This window comes from Trifolium pratense, linkage group LG3 (assembly GCF_020283565.1).
Source record: "Trifolium pratense cultivar HEN17-A07 linkage group LG3, ARS_RC_1.1, whole genome shotgun sequence".
Classification (NCBI taxonomy): Eukaryota; Viridiplantae; Streptophyta; class Magnoliopsida; order Fabales; family Fabaceae; genus Trifolium; species Trifolium pratense.
The window spans coordinates 6501114-6522574 of record NC_060061.1 but is presented as its reverse complement, the minus strand read 5'-3'; the positions used below and the strand labels follow the sequence as shown (position 1 = coordinate 6522574).

The 21461-nt window shown below is 32.9% G+C and overlaps 3 protein-coding genes across 6 annotated transcripts; 2 read left to right on the top strand and 1 right to left on the bottom strand.

Annotated features, from left to right (window-relative positions):
• Window positions 1–2059: 2059 nt before the first annotated feature.
• Window positions 2060–5546, top strand: LOC123915980 (general transcription factor IIE subunit 2-like). Of its 2 annotated transcripts, none has more exons than XM_045967291.1 (5): window positions 2060–2143; window positions 2445–2744; window positions 3906–4037; window positions 4133–4249; window positions 4958–5546. In XM_045967291.1, the coding sequence occupies exons 2-5, from the start codon at window positions 2487–2489 to the stop codon at window positions 5297–5299; spliced, it is 849 nt and encodes a 282-aa protein (XP_045823247.1). In that variant the 5' UTR covers window positions 2060–2143; window positions 2445–2486; the 3' UTR covers window positions 5300–5546. The 2 variants fall into 2 exon arrangements, with proteins under 2 accessions (XP_045823247.1, XP_045823248.1); XM_045967292.1 differs by having other exon boundaries at window positions 2143–2337.
• Window positions 5547–6312: 766 nt separating this feature from the next.
• On the top strand, window positions 6313–9400 carry LOC123915979. 3 transcript variants are annotated; one of them, XM_045967286.1, is made up of 10 exons: window positions 6313–6505; window positions 6614–6719; window positions 6789–6937; window positions 7478–7617; window positions 7733–7801; window positions 7968–8106; window positions 8293–8355; window positions 8452–8495; window positions 8934–9034; window positions 9124–9400. In XM_045967286.1, the coding sequence occupies exons 1-9, from the start codon at window positions 6346–6348 to the stop codon at window positions 9018–9020; spliced, it is 957 nt and encodes a 318-aa protein (XP_045823242.1). In that variant the 5' UTR covers window positions 6313–6345; the 3' UTR covers window positions 9021–9034; window positions 9124–9400. The 3 variants fall into 3 exon arrangements, with proteins under 3 accessions (XP_045823242.1, XP_045823244.1, XP_045823243.1); XM_045967288.1 differs by having other exon boundaries at window positions 6314–6505; window positions 6810–6937; XM_045967287.1 differs by having other exon boundaries at window positions 6318–6505; window positions 6807–6937.
• A 6152-nt stretch (window positions 9401–15552) lies between these two features.
• On the bottom strand, window positions 15553–19645 carry LOC123915976 (probable DEAD-box ATP-dependent RNA helicase 48). The gene is made up of 10 exons (XM_045967282.1): window positions 18742–19645; window positions 18383–18489; window positions 18066–18121; window positions 17769–17993; window positions 17369–17575; window positions 17155–17241; window positions 16880–16975; window positions 16593–16799; window positions 16119–16301; window positions 15553–15937 (listed from the first exon to the last, which is right to left on the bottom strand). Exons 1-10 carry the CDS (start codon window positions 19587–19589, stop codon window positions 15707–15709), a joined length of 2247 nt encoding a protein of 748 aa, XP_045823238.1. The 5' UTR covers window positions 19590–19645; the 3' UTR covers window positions 15553–15706.
• Window positions 19646–21461: the final 1816 nt, after the last annotated feature.

The following is a 21461-nucleotide window of genomic DNA, read 5'->3' as shown; positions in this document are numbered from 1 at the left end:
AAAAAATCTGATTTTTAAATACAAAAAAAACTAATAAATAGGAAAAAAATTAAAATACTAAATTTTTGAAAAACTAAAAACATTAAAAACTGATTTTTTAATTATTTAAAAAAAAAACTGAATTTTTTAATTATTTTTAAAAATTAAAAACATTAAAAACTGATTTTTTTAATTATTTTTAAAATAATTATTAAAAATCTGATTTTTAAAATAAAATAATATTAAAATAGTATGGGTGGTTGGTGGTGGCCGGCCGCCGGAGCACCACCGCCGGCCGCCGGAGCACCACCACTGGCCGCCGTGAAAGTTGCCGGAGGTTCGCCGGAAACCGCCATTCGCCGCCGTCCGCCACCGGAGCGCCGCCGCACCGGCCGCCGGTGGTCCGGCGTTGACCACCGGTTGACCACCGGTCCTCCACCCCTCTTTTAATTAATTATTTTATTATATAATAAAGAATTTTAAAAAATTGAATATTGGGCCTGAATTATCTATTGGACCTAAATTTTCAAACAAATTCCAAACCAAATTACAAAATATGGTTATGGTTTATAATTGGTGTTTTTTTATTGGAGTGGTGTAGTTTTTTTTTTAAATGGATTTTACAAACTAAAATTGGATATGGATTGGTTAGTAATTTGATTAAGGATAACCAAATTTTTTGCACACCCCTAAATCTAGTGACCTGAGTTTGAAGATTCATTTTACGTGGACTACTTGAGTGGAAATGTATAGGTCAATGGTAAAAGTACCTCGGTACAAATCAGGGTGATATCACTATATCTTGTAAATTTCACTTTTTTTTTCAAGAAATTTCACATTCTTACGACATTAAAATTATAAAAAAAAAAGTTCATACTTTGGATAGAATATTTATTACTTTTAATTTATTTAAAACGTCGCTTATTGCCAATATTTTTTCCTGTTAACTTTCTGATTCCAAAAATAAGGAGTCTAATAATTCAAAGGAAAATCTTAAACGGTGCTCCGAGACACTAATTAAGCATATAAATAAGAAAATTATGTCTTGGAATTTGTGCATTCAATCCATTGAAGGATAAAAAGTTATCTTATCAACATTAATTTTATCTTTTATTTTAATTTTGGAAAATGCTAAATAGTGCCCCGGGGCATTGTTTAAGGAACCAAATATAGTAATATTATATTGAAGTTTGTGCAGTCAACGTCTCGAAAGTCTAAAAAGTGTTATTTTCAATTTTAAAATTTCCTTTTTTGGTTTCCTTAACCAGTGCCCCGGGGGCACCGGTTAGCATGACCCTTTAATTTTTTGTATGTTTAACAAGTGCCCCTGAAACATTGTTTAACATGACCCATAAAAATAAACACTATTAAATTGATTTTTATACTAAAATTACTATTTAATAATTATAACTGAAAACAAATGATCAATTCGAGTCTGATACGACTCATAAAACATCTCTACATTTTATTTTATTTTTTTAAATAGTCTAATGGTTATAATTTAATCTCTTAATATAAATAAATAAGAAATCTCATATTACATTTATATATATATATATATATATATATATATATATATATATATATATATATATATATATATATATATATATATATATATATATATACACGATATCATATCAAAAAGTGAACTGACATAGCAAAAAATATTATAGATATTGGTCGACAGTGTAATCTATATCCACGAGAATCAAATCTATGCATTTAATCGATTGTAAGTGGGGGACAATTTAAAGAAAAAACATTTTTTTAGGATTCATTTGGATTGATTTATTTTTGAGTTTATATGAAACAAATTATACAAATAAATAGTAAGTTTTTATGTATTTTTATAAGTTTTTTAAAGTAGTTTATGAGAAAATAACTTATAAAAATACAATTTTTTTTAATAAAATCTTATAAATTAATATAAAATTTATTTAATTGCATATATTATTTTTAAAAAGCTTAAAAATAAGTTAATTCCGGCCACTCGGTCAAATCGAATAAAAAAAGAAGAAAGAATTATTATTATTATTTTTTATTTTTCAATACCTTTCTTTCTGTCTTGCGACGAAGTAAAGTACACACAGAAGGGAGGAAGTATTTATACGTGCACTGTGGGAGAAAAAGTACACAACTCAAGTCAAGTGAGTAACGCAAGGTGCGCCAAACTCCGTCACATTCACTTCCTCACTTCACCGTGCCATTTTGCATACTACTACACAATCATTCATTACTACAACATCTTTTCAATTTTCCTTCACTTTTTATCCATTTTCACAAATCACAACTCTAAAATATTTGAAATTCAACGACATTCACAATTCACTTCATATTATCCAACTCAAATCTAGGGTTTCGACTTCCCCTACCCAATGCTATTACGATTTCGTCAATAGAATTATGTTTCTTTCAATTTTTTATGGTTGCCTGATATTGAATTGAAAACGATCCTTTTGCAGGTGAAGAAGTTGTTCGTTCGATTTTCAAAATTTTGAGAAAAGATGGCTCTGCAACAACAATTAGATAGGTTCAAGAAACAGCAAGAAAAGTGTCAATCAACACTTTCGAGCATTGCAGCAAGCAAGGTTGGTGGCAGAAAACCTAATACTCCGGTAGTAGCTGCAGTATCGACTAATGGAAGAAATGCAACAACTGGTATCAAATTCTCTAAAGATACTGAGAGGCTTCAGCATATTAACAGCATACGGAAAGCCCCCGTAGGTGCTCAGATGAAGCGTGTTATTGATCTATTGCTTGAGGTAATCGTGGTTTTCTAATTCAATTGGATTTCAATGTTGGTTTTTTCGTTTATTGTTAGTTACTGGCGGTGCTAGTGTAGTGATTATTGACATTTATGAGATGAAGGGGAAAAATGTGAATTCTAATAGAATACTTGCACTCATTTTACATATCATATATAAGAAGCATAGCTGTTAAGTTTGAGGTTAATTGAATCATTATAGCTCAATTTGAGGCGCAAATTGAAGTCAACAGGGAGCCTATAGCAACCCACTTAGGTTGGTCCAGTGGTGTTGGCTTGGGTCCTTGGAGTATGCTCCTCTCAAGGTCTCAGGTTTGATTCCTTCTCTGGTGCCAATTTCAGTGGTCTAGTCCATACGGAGCAAAAAAACTCCGGCTTTAAATGGGGCCCCGCAAGTGGGCGGTGGGATTGGTCCCCTCGGATTAGTCGGTCCTAGGGCGGTAGGGACGGATACCGAGTTTTCAAAAAAAAATAATAATAATAATTAATCCGATGATAAAACTTAGATGCAGTTCCTTACCTACCGGTCATACTGCTCTACGCTGAAAATGTAAAATAACCGTAAGAAACTAGATGAACGGGTGCATCGTAGAACTGTTTTATTGTAATGTAAAATAAAAATAACTGATTTTTTGTGTGTGTAGCACATTACAAAGAGTAACAGTAGGTATGGAACCGCATCTAAATTTTACCCTAATTTTTTTACTATGGTGAATGAATGTATCAAAATCTTGAGAACTTAATTTAAGAAGCAAAACTTTCTTTTTTTTGTTGCAACTTAAGCCTACAAGGTTAGGTTACGACTTAAATAGATGTCTGCCATAAAGGGCAAGTTTGTTCAGATCACAATCATGCCATAAGTTCATTTATACATCATTTAAGTAGAATGGTTTGGTACTAAGTTTCAAAATTGTATTCCATAACCAGCGATCAAAAGCATTTTCCATAACATTCTACAAATTTCATAGTTATGCTTTACTTTCAGTCATCTTCAAGATATTTTGGAGTTTGATACATGTTATGTTGGTTCACTTAAACTTAGTTGAAGTCTTACTTTGAAGAGCTATGCTACTTAAGAATAAGATAGCTTACTAATGAAAGTCCATTAGGAATTGATTCGTCAAAACCATATTGATTTGGTGCTTTCGTTTGCTGACAGACACGACAAGCATTTACACCAGAGCAAATAAATGAAGCATGCTATGTTGACATGGGGGCTAACAAAGATGTTTTTGACAGTCTGAGGAAAAACCCAAAAGTAAACTATGACGGGCAACGGTTCTCTTACAAGGTAACTGTTAGGGGTTTATATATCTAAACAATGTTATATTTAAATATTCCTTTGGCAAGTAACTTCTTCATCCGTTGTTTGTGTTTTGCCTATAGGCAAAGTATGGCCTTAAGGACAAAACTGAGCTTCTTCAACTGATACGTAAGTATCCAGAGGGCATTGCTGTTTTTGACCTAAAGGATGCTTACCCCACTGTGATGGAAGACATGAAGGTAGACTGATTTCTATTAGGGCTGTTTCTTTTTCTCTGAAGAACATTTCTTGACATTGTTTTTTCTGGAACATTGGTTTCTTTTTTCATAGATATGTCAATTCCTATTTCTCACAGATTGGACATCTGTCTTCATAATGTATTTTGGGAGAAATATGAACCAAAACATTATACTTTTGAAAGAAGACCAAAGGTTATGAGCAATATAATAACACTGCACATTAGGGGTTTTATAAAATCATTTTTCCATTTTCTCTTAACTGATTGCATTAAAACTGTTGCTATTATTATAAATTAAGGTTAGTACTGAGGAAATGAAAACAGTCTTTTAATTAGTCATTACAAAATCTTGCTCATTAAGGTACTGGATGAAATGTGGCTCAACCCTTCCTGCTACCTACTTCATTCACTTCCCATGCATTTGTTTTGTCCTTTTATTTTTGAAAGACCATTCTCTTTACTTATATTCTCATGGTCGTTTACACTTTACATGATACTGAGACATTCATGGAAGAGTTTTATTTTTTTTTAATGTTTTTCTGGAAATTTGGAAATAAGGATGGAACTATTTTTTAATGTTTTTCTTAAAATGTATAAAATCATATCATATTCATATGCCTATCCTTAGTTGGTGATGTATTTGTAGAAGTGTAGAGTCGAAATCTTGTAAATATATGGAATATAATCTCATTAAGATATTGGTTTATAGGCTTTGAAAGCTGCAGGGCAGATTTGGCTGCTCTCCAACTTCGATGCACAGGATGACATTGCATACCCGAATGACCCGAAAGTGCACATCAAGGTGGATGATGACCTAAAACAGCTATTTCGGAGTTTTGAGTTGCCTCGTGATATGATTGATATAGAGAAGGATCTTCAAAAGAATGGAATGAAGCCTGCTACCAACACTGCAAAGAGGAGGAGTGCAGCACAAATTGAGGGCATCTCTTCCAACAAGCCCAAGCCTAGGAAGAAGAAGAGTGAAATTAGCAAGAGAACCAAGCTGACCAATGCCCATCTTCCTGAGCTTTTTCAGAACCTTTTAAAGTAAACAATTCCTTATTAACTCACTGCAAGAGTAGTGTAGTATTGGTTCAAGTAGACAATTTATTAGCCTATGTTAGATCAACAGGTTGAAAAATATTCAGGAGGTTCTTGTAGCTCTGTCCTACTCTGATATTTTGTTTTTCATTTTTATACATCAAGGTTGCTAATGGACTGGCGTGATCTGATAACAGTTCTAGAAATAAATTGTGAATTTGTATATTATTAAAGCCTGGTTTAAAATTTTATTTTCAGGTTTTATCAGAGTCTATCTCTATCTATTACACACAGAAGTTAACTTATGTAACCTAACAACATAGGTTTTATCAGAGTCTATTCCTATTATTATTAAGCTGTTTTTGTTGACGTATACATGGATCTTACCTATGCACTGCTCATTTAGTCTACCTATTTTCTTAATCAGTATTATTACTGTTGGCATATCTGGAAAAAGATTGCTTGGCATAAACTAATAATACTAATACTAATGCTGATTGTTACTAAGCAGTTCTAAACGAAAGGCAAGAATTGCATTACTTTTAATTGATAATTACATTTTTATTCAAAAATCAGTATTATATTTCCATATTACCTCTGTATGGTAAGCTTTTTACAACTTAGTCAAATTTTTCGTGGAGTGTTGGTAATAAATTGCGAGTCATATTTGCTACACAATTTAGATCTTTAGAAATTATTGCTTACCCAAAAATAAATGGTAAAACCTAATTTTGATCTTTAGAAATGTAACTTGTTGTCACATTAGTTTCTGAATTTATTAAAATTACAAATAAATCAACATATCTCTTTTATTAATTATTTTAGTTATCAAATATATTTTTGGATAGTCGATTTAACAAGTTATCAAAATGAATATGAATTTGGTGCAAACAAGTTTAACAATCTGTAAATAAAGGAGGTGTGTAAGTAAGGAAGAATATAAAGGCGCGAAATGACGCGTGGTATTTTTTATTTAAAATGAAAGGTGTTGTTTATTCCAATCCTGGTCCACCCATTTTTATCATCCCTCCTCTTGTTTGTGTGTGATGCTGAAGCATGCTATGCTGCATCTTAATATCTCTCACTTTATTGGGGAAAAGAAGCAAAAAAAAACAAAAACGAAGCGAGAGAATAATGGGATTTGCAATGCAATGCTCAACCTATGCTTATTCTATTTGCGTCCCTCGTCGATTAACCCCAACCCTATCTTTTCAAGGTTAGTTAGTTAGTTAGTTAGTTAGATTAGTTTGTTTTAACGGAAAATCACCATTAGTTACCACTGCATTAATTCCAGTTCATCCATTCTGTTGAATTTCTTTTCCAGCTTACAAGTGGAATGGATTCAAGACCCAATCAAAGAATCAGATGAGACTACTTTGTGCTGCAGGCGACAATCAAAGCTCCAATCTCCTCGCTTCTCAAAGGAAAAGGTGTGTGCGTGTTGCTTAATATTATTAGCTTTAATTTCCCCCTTTTCTTGCAATCATGAATATGATTAGGGTTTTGATTTGGTGTAGAAGAAAAGTTGTGGAGCACATTTGTTTGCTCAATGCAAAAGAGGATTTATCTGAAGAGGAAGAGAATGACATGCTTGATTATTTGTACACTACCCAGTATCAAATGGGTGGTATTATTGCAATTTCATTAGGTAAACTGCACTTTAATATTTATTATAAACACCTCTCGCTCCGTTTCAAAATGAATGTCAAATTAAGAAATACAATACAACGATGTTGTCAAAAAAACATTGACAATTTTACTAAACTAACCTTATTTACCATTGGTGTAATGCATTGGAAGTGGTGTACTGTACACTCAATCAATTAGAGGATACAATTGGAAGTAAAATAATAATTCTACATTGAAAAGTTTAGGTGATATTCATTTTAAAACAACTTTTTTTTTTGTTAGAGTGACACACGTCTTGAAACAGAAGGAGTATAAAACTAAACAAACATACAACAACGGGCACAACATTGATACATAGACTCGGTAGGCGGTAACTAAATGTGTTGCGGTAAACAGAACATAGACTATGTGTTATGTTAGACAAAAACTAGACATGCCTTTAATCTGAAGTGTAAGTGCTATAGTTTATATATTTAGCATTGCTGAACTATTTCTAGGTTTATGTATTTTGTGATGGGGCACTTTTTTGGACATGATGATGACCTTGTTGATCCTGCAGGGCGCATTTCTGCTCAGAATGGTGATCAATATACTCATGCTGTGTATATGCGGTTTCAAAGGAAGGAAAACCTTGAAAAGTTCTATGAGAACTCCTTTTACTTGAAGGTGCTCAAGGACCACGTAATGACTTACTGCCATGTATGCACCAACATGTAAACACCGATTCTCTGTTCCTTTATTTTATCCTTACTGTTGTGTTGAGCGGAACCTCCTTATGAAAGTTTTAACTTGGGCCTTAACTGGTTTTGTTTAGGAATTAATGAATGTGGATTACGAATCTGAAGTCGATGATGATATGCTTTCTATATTTCGCAAAGGAGAGGTTGGAACTAATTTACATTTTCTCTAAATGTTGTCACCTATAACATAGATGCTCCTGGGTTCTATGTATTTGTTCCTATTTACTTTTAGTCTTTAGATCATTGATAGAATAGTAGAATATCCTATTTTCTGTTCTAACAGTAATTGTTTTCGGCGATGGGGGTCAGGAGTTCGGCCATGGAGTGGAGTTTGTTCTTTTGTTATCATTTAATGCGGGTGCCTTAGATAACCAAGTGGAACATGCATTGGCGTCTCTAGCAACGGTGATGCTGGAATCTCCTTCCTTGATTGTACAATTTACACAAGGTATATTTTCAGTCCGACTAACACTTATTCAGATGTTGCCTTGTGTTAGCCATGTTGTAACTTGATCTTTTAGCATGGTTTGTTGGCTCATCAACAGTTCATTTTTTTGACAAAAGGATTGTATGAATAGAGTCCTTTCCACTGTGTTTTTATTTTCTACTTGGGTTATGGATATTTAATTGCCAGGTTTGAATTTCAATCCAAGTTCTAAGGAGTATACTCACGGAGTAGTGATACGATTTCGATCAGGTGATTTCAGTCTCATGGTTTGTTACATCTGATTTTCTTTCACCTTGGTTGTGTTGACTATTGACCATTTCTGGTGCATGATTGTATGTTCTGCAGTTGAAGCATTTGAGATATTTATACGCAGCCAAGAGTACAAGAATGTAAGGAATCTAATTTATTGTTTCTATTTAGATAATTATGTTTGGGTTGCTATTGTTATACAACTTTTGGTGTTAGTGTTAGCTTGTATTTACATGGCACGTTTAAATAGGAAATGATTCTAAACATTTCCCTTTTCATTAAATAATATAATTTAGAATTTTTGTTTGGGGATCATGCTGTAATTTTCTCTTGTAAATTGCAAAATTGAAAATTCTAATTTGTTGGCTGACACTTTTAGTTTTACCAACCGATTTTTCATTTAAATTGTATTAGCTTATTAAATGAATTTCTTAATGAGCAAAATTAAAATATAATTTCCTAGAGTATTTTTTTTTTTTTGTTGTACAAACTGAACTGATACCACTGTGTGACTATACCTTGATGAGAACAAGCACAGCAAGAATCTAAACTAAACTATATTTGGATTTGGAAAACAGGTATGGATATCTAAGTTCCAGCCTGTTGTCCAGAAATCACTGTCTCTTCATTTCTTGGTTGATCCAGTGGGAACTGAGATCATGTAGTGAGGATAATTTATGTAAGTTTCTACAATTAACTTAACTTACTTGCCATATGTTTGAGCGACAACTTATTTCTCATGTTTTATTCCAAATCCTTTCCTTGCAGGTTTTCAACATGAAATGTCACTTGGTTTCCTCTTATTTTTAGGAACAAGGTTGATGGCTATTTCCTGCTTTCTATTTCCACTCACATCACATGTTATTTTGCTATGAATGAGTTATGACTAGTATTGATGATGCCAACATTCTGAAACCCAATTGCAGTAGGAAAGTTTTTGTTGCTTATTTGTATTTGTCTGGTGTATATTGCTGTGTTAATGTCAAAATCAAACCTTAAAGGTACTCTTTTATTTCCCCCCTGAAAATTATTCAGACACCTAACATATAGTTTACCTTTTCAAAATAATTTACGTTTGGCAAGAACATGCACTAATACATCATATATTTCAATTGGATCAAGTACAGTTTCCTTATAGCTGGGAGGCTAGGATCTTTGTTCTCTCAAACTTTATCTATTCTACATATTTTCTAGGAAACTAAACTACTTTATACGGGATTCCTGCAAAACCTTGTATAACTTGATAAGCAGCTGATTATGAGATAGCTGATCAGTTATGAAGGGGGTTTGGACCCCCTGGAACATCGCGTAGAAAAACTCCATAAATTGGGTGAACCTCTTGTGTGTTAGCTCCCCGTTGTGTCTTTGCATAGAAATGCAATGAGACTGAGAACTGCTGAAAAGAGCTTCTCTTTTGTGTTTGCTTGATTCCTTTACTCATCCATCTTGTGGCGTCGCAGCAACATGAGAGCTGGCTAGTCATGATAAGTATGATCATTAAAATCAGAAGGGAGAGTCTTGAATATTGAACTGCCATGTTGTCCTGTGAGAGGCTGAAAATTCCAAATAAGACAGTAGGAAAGAGAAGGGGCTGAGTTTTGTTTGCTCCCTTATGCAGGATGGTTAATCACCCTTTAATATGAGGTCAAAGAAGCTGTAGCGAAGATAGAGCCAAAACTAAATTTAATTTTAATGAAATGGCGAAAGTGCCCATTGATCATATCAATAGGTTTGCAGCCAGATCATTGACTAAATTAGCTGACAGTTCACATAGGAATAGGATTGAGCAGCTTGTGCTTGTTTTGGCTCAGTTGTACATGTCCAGGGTTTTGATTTAGGCCATCCTGTTGGAATTTCAGTCAATTCATTCAAATAGTTTTAAGAATAATTGGGGGAAGTAGATACTACACTGAATTAATTGAGCCTCTTATTAAAGCATAGCTATTTAATAATACTTTCTAAGGTAGCAAGAGTCCTCTTTTGTCACTTTAGCTGTGGCCTGTGGTGGAGTGCCAACTTAAAACACTCCTTGCAAAAGGATGAGACTGTTGACTTTATTTAGAGTATAGTATAAGTAATAATATAAATCATTGATAAATAAATCAGTGATGATATTACATATACATATATAATAAATCATGAATGTGTTGAAATATCAACATTATTATTTTTTTCCTTCAATCTCCACTCACTTAAAAGAGCCAAATTTGGAGGGTTGATATGGTTTGAGATCATTATTGCTGTGATTTGGGTGAGCTATCATAGAGGAATTGGCTAATGATAAAAATGATTGTATTGTCTTCAATGGTCTGATGATTATGATCAATTGACAGTATAAAAAATATTTCGGCATTTTTGCCAATTGAGTTAGGACTTATGAATTGAGTTAGGACTTATGGGACTGGTTTATTAATATACAATACATGTAACTCGTTGTCCTATTAATCTTTAAATTAAATGTATTAAAATTACAAATAAATGCACAAATTTTTTTTATTAGTTATTTTAGTCATTAAATCTGTTTTTATGGAGCTAATTTAGTTCTCAAATGTATTATTTGTTGGTCAATTTAATCTATAAAATTACTATCAAAAGACACAAGGAACGTATTTATAATTTTGATACATTTATAAATAAAAAAATCAAAAGCAAATGAAGTTTTACTAAGGATTAAAAGGCATAAGATCAAAGTGAGTACAAAATAAATATCAAACTTACATTTTGAGAACAATATGAGGTTACTTTTTAGTTATTTTGATCATGGAATTCTATTTAGAAACCAAAATGAATGTTTACCTGTTTATTTTTTTTTTTTTGGTAAAGATGTTTACCTGTTTAGTAATTGATGACAATAAGAGCTTTTCATTGCTCTAAAAAAAAGACAATAAGAGTTTTTAAAATGAAAATAAAAATGATGACAATAAGAAATGATTTTCATGTACTGCCATTTTCTGGCTCCTTATTTTTCTCATCAGCCTACGCTAAAATAATTGACCAGTATATTATTTTCATGTACTGGGATCAGTTTCATCGACTAATCTTTATCGGGTAACATGTGGGTCATATAAGGTGAGTTTTTTTTCTCCCAACCGATTTTTTTTCATACGCGTGAGTCAAGAATCAAACTTTTGATCACATGTTTAAGGAGATCAAAACTCTTATTATTTGGATCATACGTTAAAATATCTATGTAATTATGTTTTGAACAAAATAATTTGGACCATCGCATGTAGTGCATGCCATTTAAAGAGATAAAATGCATAATTTTTTCCTGTGCTATAGATAACAATTTTTATGTCTACGCTCTAAAATGATGACGATAAGAAATGATTTTCATGTGCTGCCATTTTCTGGCTCCTTATTTTTTTCCATACCCTAAAATATAACAAAATAATTAACTTTGTAAGAAATAAAATGTACAATTTTTAAGAGGAATGCTAGCAACACACTCTTTAACAAACACACTCTTTTCTATTGGTTCAAATTTATATGGGTCCCATAAAAATTATATGAGTCCAAATTTTTTTATGGGACCCATGTGAATTTCAACCAATAAAAGAGAGTGTGTTTGTTAAAGAGTGTGTTGCTAGCATTATTCAATTTTTAATACAAAATTATTATCTATAGTATACTAATAATTTTGTTTTATCTTAGATGAAATGCTAAATCCAGTATACTAATAATTTTTGAGCTGTGCTATATGGTGCGACAAGCACCCCCACGAAATTGCACGAACACGTGTATTGCCACCAGTTTCTGGCTATCCTTTATTAATATTAAAATAAAATAAAATATTGAAGAGGAAATTTTGCGCCTGTGATATTGTTCTTTTTATCTCTATCTCCAATCTCCATTGTTTCCCTTTCACACAATCACCCTACTGCAAAAACAACCAAGCTTATTATAACTATATTTATTTATTTTTTTAAAAATCTGGAAACAACGAACTTTATTAGAATAAAACCTTAAGTATAAAGGCAAGGCAACAAACAGAACCTGCATAATACAGCAGGAGTAACAAAACATAATACAAACACACACTTGGAAAAAACCAACCAAGAACAATAACTCTCAATCAACCAACTAAGCTACATAAGCACTTTTAACAAGATCCTATAAAAACAGTTTCACATAATCTAATCTAACACTTAATCCAACACACCAAGTTCAATTTAGCTTATAATGCCAAGTGCCAACAATGAGTTTTGCAGCAAGTGGCTTGTAGACGCACTCCATCACCTACAAAAATCTGAGAATATCAAAGGCAGACAAAAAGAAGATGACGTTAAACCCAAATTTAAAGGTATCACTTCTTAAACTATCCATACACACACTTGGAAAAAACAAACCAAGACCCACAAAAATTCAACGCGGATTTGAAATTAACCTGAATCGATGTCCTTTTCCAATGTGCGTATGTTCGTCATCAGCATCTGCTCTTCTGCAGAAATCTTTGGTTTGATCCTCAGCATCTGTTGGTTTCAATTTTCGATTTCGATTTGATCCTCACAATTATGGAACGATGGAGATGGCGTAGTTGAAGGTAAGGAAGGATGGTGAAGGGACGCAGAGGAGTATTTCCGGCAAACAATTTAGGGTTAATTTGGGCATTTTGTCTAAAGATGGATTTAAGGGAGTGGCCCCATAAGGATGACAAGTCACTCGCGGGATTTTCACGACAATAAGTGTCGTGCCTTTCAGCATTTTCCATAATTTTTTTAACGGCATATGTTAATTTTTTTTCCTAAATATAAATGCAGCGGCACACGTATGTGGCACCAAATTTATTTCTATAATTTTTTTTCAAGGAATTTCTATAATTAGAATGTACATTTAAGGATAGATATTTAACTTCTTTTTTTTTTTTCTTGTTGAAACTTCAATTGACCCAAGTTGATAGTTACGTTGCTATTTAATTGAAAAAGAGGCAGGCAGCCACTTGCCCATATTAGAGTGGTGCAAAACGGTGAGTTTGGTTATTTTGCTTAGATTGCGGGATTTGGACAAATTAAATACTCAATATACAAAATATTATACCCCATCTTGTTCCTTATCATTTTTACATTGAAGCCCCTCGATATTCCGATGTACGAGTAGGTATAAGAAAAATATGTATATGTGAATTTGATTGTGAGTTTTTTATTTGTGGGATTAACGACTGGATTTTACTGTAAGACGGATGACTTTCAAAGTTGTTTCAAGCAAACTGATCAAACATGATAAAACATGTTTTGACAATCAACATGCATTCATACCATTTGCATTTGACATTTTTGATTTCCTATTTAAGAGGGTTGATTTTACCTTTCAAAAAGATTAACGGCGCAACTTATTGCATCCATTCAATATATATATATATATATATATATTCTTTAGTCCGAAAACAAATTATTTATTATTTCATATCATTTATTTTCACTTTATATAAATAAATCAATAATCAATAATTGAGAATATTATTGAAAAACAAACAATTAATGTTGCATTGAATTTTGTAAACAACAAGTAGGTAAAAATTTATTTTAGCAAATACGACAAGAATTATGCTAGCAACACACTAATACACATTTTCTTGTTTAAAAAAAAAGAACACATTCTCTAATTGGTTGGATTTTAAATAAAATCCACTAAATTTATGTGGGGCCTAGATAATTTAGTGTGATCCATTTGAATTTCAACCAATTAGAAAGAATATGTTGGAAAGAGTGTGTTAGAAGATGTCTTATTAGCACCGCTCAATACGACAAATAGAAACCAAAAGAGTATTTATTTATTTTTTTAGAATTTTGCAACTTTACATTTTGTTGACATTTGATAAACAAATACTCACTTAAATGCTTTCAACTACTCTAATTTATTTAGTTTTGCAAAGGTTCAACCACTATAATTAATACAATACACATGATTTTACTCTAGAAATCAAAATCATTTATTCATCAGATGCATTACTTTTTCAATCAACTTAAAAAGTAGTTTTTGATTATAATTGTGTCAGGAGGGAGTAGTATCAAAGAAAATAAAATGAATGTTTCAGAAAAAGTGACACTTGCCTGTCTCCCGAGAAGTCACTTGGTTGAGGAGTTAATCCTCAATCTAGAGAAACTCGGTTCGAGACCCGGCACCGAGAGAAAAAGTGACACTTAAAATAAATTGGAAGAGGTATATTTAGTTGATGATCGAATAATGTTAACAATAAAATCACTAAGTTTGGTCTAGTGGTGATAAATTTAGGTAGTATGCATGATGTCATAAGTTTGATTCTCATTGTCAACATTATAAACGAAAAATAAAAAGAATAATGCTAACAATATACTGAAACACTCTTTTATTTATTAGAACTTATATGAGTTCACCAAAAAAAATTATGAACCATATGAGTCATATACGAATATTAACCAATTAAAAAAGTAGGTTAAACATTGTGCTTTAGAGAAATATAAGGATGACTTGATTATCTCTACCAAAAAGAAAAAAGGATGACTTGATTATTGAGGTGTATGAATTAGAGAGTGAAGTGAAAAGAAGATCAGAGATACTCTTAACAAAACTAACAATATTAATTACTAATAATAGTCATTAAAAAATATTTTAAATAATAGGAGGGTAATTGTCCAAAATAACAAATTAAATAATTAAAAAGTATATTTAGAAATTAAAGAATAATTTTAATATAACAAAAAAAATTATGTTTAATACTAGTAATCTCTTTGCTTTCTTAGACAATGTTTTGAATAAAATTAATAGTTTCTTTTTCCACATTCTTTATGATCACATCTCAGCCTCATAATTCGGGCAGTCTTTGATGGTTGAGTTCGATTATTGCATTGCATCACAATGGGGTACTCAATTTGACTATTGCATATCATCACAACAAATATGGTCACTATTGTATACGTCATGGCTTCTTTCGTGCGAGATAGTATAATGGCCCCATAAGTAGGTTAAGATAAACGCTTATAATTAATCAACATGGTGTTGCCTAGTTGGCGTATAATTGAAACTATTATTGAATCTATTAACTATCTGGTCATAGATTTGATTTTTGAGAAGTGTAAATAGAACAACATTTATTAGACCAAATCTATCTATTAAGTAAATCTTTATACTTTGAAAGATTAATCTCTAACTTATGATTGATGACACATGGGCTTTTGATTTTTAGAAAAGCCCCCGCAAGAGCTTATGTGAAGTGAAAACTTTATTCCAACAGCTTCTCTATTCTCAATTTATGTAAAACTTATCAGAGGAACATATAAGTATCATCCAAACATAAATTAGCTTACTAAGAAGCAACTTTTTGCATTAGAAGATATGAATCTTCAGTTTCATTACTTTTTCTAATGTACAAGAGCTATCTGCGAATTCTAATGCCTGGAATGTCTTTCAAACCCATTTTTAGTGCAGTTTTTCGGAAGAGTGAAGGCGGCGTCTGTAAACCAATTGATTCAGAAAATTGGTTTGCCAGCTCAGCTACTGTGGTCTTCTCCCTCCCAATCTCCATGATGGAGTTGTAATAACAAAGCCAAGCATGATAAGCTGCTTCTTTGATGTCTTTATCAATCTTAGCCATTGATTGCTCAATCTGCAAGAAAATACAACATATTTAACTGTATTATTAGCAGCAATAACCAAGTCACACAAAAAACTAATGTGGACAATAATTTTTTTTATCTACAATAATAATAAATATAAGCTGGGACAATATAAAATATGGGGATCAAAATATCTATGTGTGTAATGGGAATACATCATCAAAATAATACCTTAAGCTGTGCCTGTGGATCTAAATCTGGCAAGGGGAATTTCTCTAGAGGAAGATCCTTGATCTTATTTAAAAAATACTCTTCCCATGGTGCAATCAACAGTATGCCTTTTCCTTCTTTGCCTTCCCGTCCTGTTCTTCTTAGACGATGTATGTATTGTTCACGGTCTGAAGGAATTCCCACCTGGATTTCACAATATTGTTAAGGACATGGGGTAAATAACTTGTTCCAAAATAGAATTATTGGCTTCCAGTACCAGTGAAAGTTTCTAAAAAATCCAAGTTCTATTTTACAATTTTAGCAAGAAATAGTTCTGTCCCGTAAGCAACTCAGTTTTAGTAGTTAATTCACCTCTATCAATCCAAAAAAGAAATATATATTTTTTTTTATAATTATAAGACTGGAAATTAACAAGGAAGGCATACCATGCACAGAATAATATGAGTGGAAATACATTAAGATTTAAGTATATACCTGTACGACTAATGTGACGTCAGGATAACTTATTCCAACATCGGAGGAGACAAGAATCATTTGTTTGGATTCCTTAAACTCATCTGATACGCGGGTTTGATACAGCTGAGGCTTTCGAGAATGTATCTCCCTAACGTTCAGTTTCATATCCCGAAGAAGGTGATACGTGAGTGATGCCACCATCGCAGTTGTACAGAAAACAATAACCTGAATGCAAATCTACCAGTTAAAACCATACATTTAATAACAAAGCAATTCAAACATCGAAACAGCAAAAATGCATTCACCTTATAATCAGGTGTTTGTGAGATATGGTCTTTCAAAATATGATGCACTATCTGAAAGTGTGATTCATGTGGAGCGATAAGATAGGATTGTTTTACCTGTGATGGGAAACCAAAATAAGCATTAATGTCTAGCACGGGAAAATTAAATGCAATAATCATTTTAAAAGAAATATACAATAAATTGTATAGCCTAAGGAGTAAGGATCAAGAAGCCAGTCAAAATATGTATTTCATTTCATAACTATTAGAGTCTGAAAATAGTTACTGTAACGTACTTGAACAGGAGTTTCCACACAGCCCATTCCAAATGTATCAACATATTTGTGTTCCCTTTTCAAAACAACCTGAGATAACCGACGGACCTGCATATTTTTGAAGGGTCGGTTATATTGTTGATGGTATAATGCCGCAACACAAACAGGCTTGTAAGAACCTTCAGCCAAAAACCAATTATCAACATTAGATTAAAAAAACCTAACCTAACCTAACCTCCTTTGGCATGGTTGCTGAAAACAGCAAGGATTGCCTTTGCCGGGGCAAACAATCAACAATTTTTTCTATATCCTTTCGAAACCCAAGGTCCAGTAAATGATCAGCTTCATCAAGTACAAGCATCTGCAAGCCCATCAACCGTACAGATATTCCAGACTTATTCTCAATATGATCCAGCAACCTACCAGGTGTAGCAACAAGCATCTGAAAAATTGAATACAAGAAATGCGAATATCATTGTGTTGCCAGCAAGATGATTTTTACAAACACAATAAGCAATATTTCCTTTTTCCCCTCCCACCCCAACTCAAAAAGCATTAGCCTTAGTACACTTGATCTGAAACCACAGGATAGGAAACATATGATGATAAGAAGTTTAGTTATTATAACACAAAACCTGGCATGGATCTGATTCAAGGCGTTTTTGGTCATCTTTAAATCGTACACCTCCAACTAAAGTCTGCACCCCAATGCCATCATGATATTTCAGCAAAACCTTTGCTTCAGCAGCAATTTGACTAGCAAGTTCTCTGGTAGGGCATAGAATAAGAACATATATTGGTGGCGCACGATGAGAGGTATTGCTACTCATAGCTTTCAAAACTGTTTCAATAGCAGGAAGCTGTTTGCATTTAGCATCATTGGTAGAAATAATCTAAATAGGATGCAGTGCATTAAAAGCACAAGGGTGTACCAAAAAAGCTGCTGTTTTTCCAGTGCCAGTTTTAGCCTTGACCATAACATCCACATCTGCAATGTAACCGGAGTACAAGGATCGTCAAAATGAAAGCTAATAGCCATATCAAAAAAATATGAGAAATGTAATGACAAGCAAAGTAGCGAAATAAAAGAGTCAAAGTGGATGGATAAAACAACCAGATTGAGAAAATGAATCGTAATGCCACAACTTTTACAGCAAAGCGTATTTGGTAAGATTGTCGAGTGTTAATAATAACAATGTGATGATAAATATAAATTGGAATGCAAGATTGAAAGATATAGGAAACATACCCTCAAGACAAACAGGGAGGCTAGTCTCTTGAACCCGGGTCATATGAATGTAACCAGATGAAGAAAGTGCTTTGATTGTCAACGGTGATATAGCACACTCGTCAAATCTAGCAAAAACAAAACATCCAAATCACGGTTAACCAAACATCAATACTTATGATCTGCTTGGATCGACTTAATTGAATTGATCTACTATGAAACTGTCTGAGAGAACTTATGGAAACAACTTATGCTTTATACTACACTGTTTTCAGCTTATTTCCATAACCTCTCCAAGATAGTTTTTCTGCTTAACAAGATAACTTATGAAAACAACTTGCGAATACAAAATCATTTCTATCGAAGCAAATGAATAATACCTTGTCTTACTAAGAATGTTTTCCTGTTCCTCAACCTGATTTTCCCTATTCTGACTCAACTTTTTCTTACGAATCTCATACTTAATCAACTGAACCTGCTCCGAAAAATCAGTTCCATCATCAAATTTCTTAGGCATCACTCTCCTCTCCCTCTTCACATCATATTTACCCAAAGAAGCAATACTACCCACATTAGAATTATAACCCTGATTCTGAGATTCAACTTCATCCTCACTCTCATCGTCACTAGAAGAATCATTCTTTCTCCAAATTCTTTTCTTTTCCGTTCCAACACGCTTCCTATCACTCAAATCACGCTTCCTATCACTCAAATCACTAACATCAGGAACAGAACGGAAACCCCTAATTTGTGAAAAATTATTCAAATTCCGATTTGAAGGTTGGTGTGCGAGTTTGCGCAAATCAATTTGTGACGAAGGTCGGGCTTCAATTTGGGCCTGGGGTTGGTCCTGGGCTTCGATTGGGGTTAATGGGCCGTCGGAGTCGTTCCAGAGATCTTGAGCGCCGTCTTTCATGAAACGATCGGCGAGGGCTTTGAGATGTTGATGAGGGGAAATAGGGTTATGAGTAGAAGATGAAGATGAAGAAGAAGGTGAGAGAGTTGAACGTATTAGAGATCGAATGCGTCCTTGATAGACTTGTTTCTCTTGTTCGAGAAGTTTTTTCTGTTTATCTTTGGCGCGTTTTTCGTGCATTCGTTTCCATTTCCATTTGCTAACGCCGTCGGGGAAAGTACGAGGACCGCCACCCATGTTACGGATGAGGTTTAGGTTCCATGGTGATGATGATGATGCTTTGCGACCTTCTCTTATCAGCAATCCCCACATTTTTCTGCTTCTGTTCTGTTCTGTTGGATGCAACAAGAAGAAGGGTTTTAGGGTTTAGTATGTTTTAAGAGGGTTTTAAGCTTTGTATTTTTAACACATGGACTCTTTTTTAGTTTATTTTTTTATTAAATGTAATTTTGCATCCCAAGTTTGTCAATTGTTAATTTTTTTTTTTTTAATCAAACAAACTTAAGGAATTTCATTAATAAGTAAACATTCAATACATAAGCGAATAATCTCAAATCTACGAAAATTAGCCCAGGAAATGGTCGCGCCGAGCAAGAGTATGCACAACCATATTCGCCTGTCTCCTAACAAATTTCACTTCAAAGTGTATGCACGATAACATAATTTTGGCAAAGAACCGGTTAAACTTTAATCTCTTAGATGTTATGTTTTGGAACTCTTGTTCTTTTTGTATCTGTTTTTGGTTTCGGCAGTTGCTACCTACTCAAAAACCTCTGACCCTAAAATTGACCCTTTTGATAACCTATCTAGTCAGTTTTACTGTAATCTCCTGAGGTTATCTGAGCTTAGGAACAAGTTCTTTATCCTTTCTTCTGATGTTGATGCAAGAAACTCTTTTTAATAACAATTTATACAAACTAATAATGCATGAAATGCAACTAGACCATGATCCGGATATCGCCTCATTTGACACTTGGAGTTTAACGCCCCAAGTAGCGTATTCGCCCCATCAAATTCTCAAGACATATCCCAGCAGAGCAGCAAGATATATTTCTCAGCAGTTTGAAGTCAGAAAAACACATAAACTAAACTCACTCCAGCAAGGTAGTTCAAAGTGGAACTTCTACTAATTCAGTAAGAAAATAGAAGAATGAGGAATCAGTTCTGTTTTTCAGCTTTCCAGTTTTTAACTGTCTTTGTATTTTTAGTGATATGTGTACTCCTTGTGCATAATATCAATCTTTAATAAAATTTTGCTGATTAAAATAAAAATTTAAAAGGGGCAAAACACCTAAAAGTAGATATGTTATATTAATTTTTTCTCCTTTGTCAAGACTTGAATCCTAAACTTCTTACTCCTTAACTCTTGGCTAAACCAGTTGAGCTACTCATCTCATCCCTCCAATAAAATTTAGTATATAAACATCCCTTCACCTTAAAAATTTCCAATAAAAAAAAATTAACATATAAGAGAAAATTATGTTAACAGATTTAATATATTATCGGATTCTTTTGACATAACTTTCTTTTTCTGTTTTGAATCAAAAAGAAATATTACTCGACAATAATGTAAAAAATTAACCATATTTTCTTAAAATATATTTATCCATTTTTAAGATATTTATACACTTATACAAATATTTTGCTGTTTCTTAAATATTGTAGGATTGTAAAATGGCAAATCCATTTTGTCCCACTTTATCATGAACTTGTCTATAATGGAATACCACAAATCAACTAGACGTGTATAGTTGAAAATTGCACCTACGTTATTTTATGATAGGTCGGTGGGTTTATCCATCAATTTCTGTTAAGAAATATTAATTCAAAACAAAAAAAAATATAAAAATAATAATTAAACACAAGGCCAAGAAAATATGCAACCAGATGAATATTACTGTTTTCATTTATGTTTTATCATTTAATATTTTACAAGTATGTTAACTACATTACAGTGACCTTAAATACAGTTATACACAAAAATTAACAATTAGACTCAAAAAATTTGAAGACACAACGGACTTCGATTTCTATTTCCCAAATTTTTCTTGAAGGGTCGGAAAAGAATTTATCCAGCTTTATAGAGCTGCTATTGGTCTCGGCGAGGCCGGTTTATGTTGTACATATGATATGACTCATGTAATAATGAAGCAATGCTTCACTATTCTTCATCTCCATCGGTAT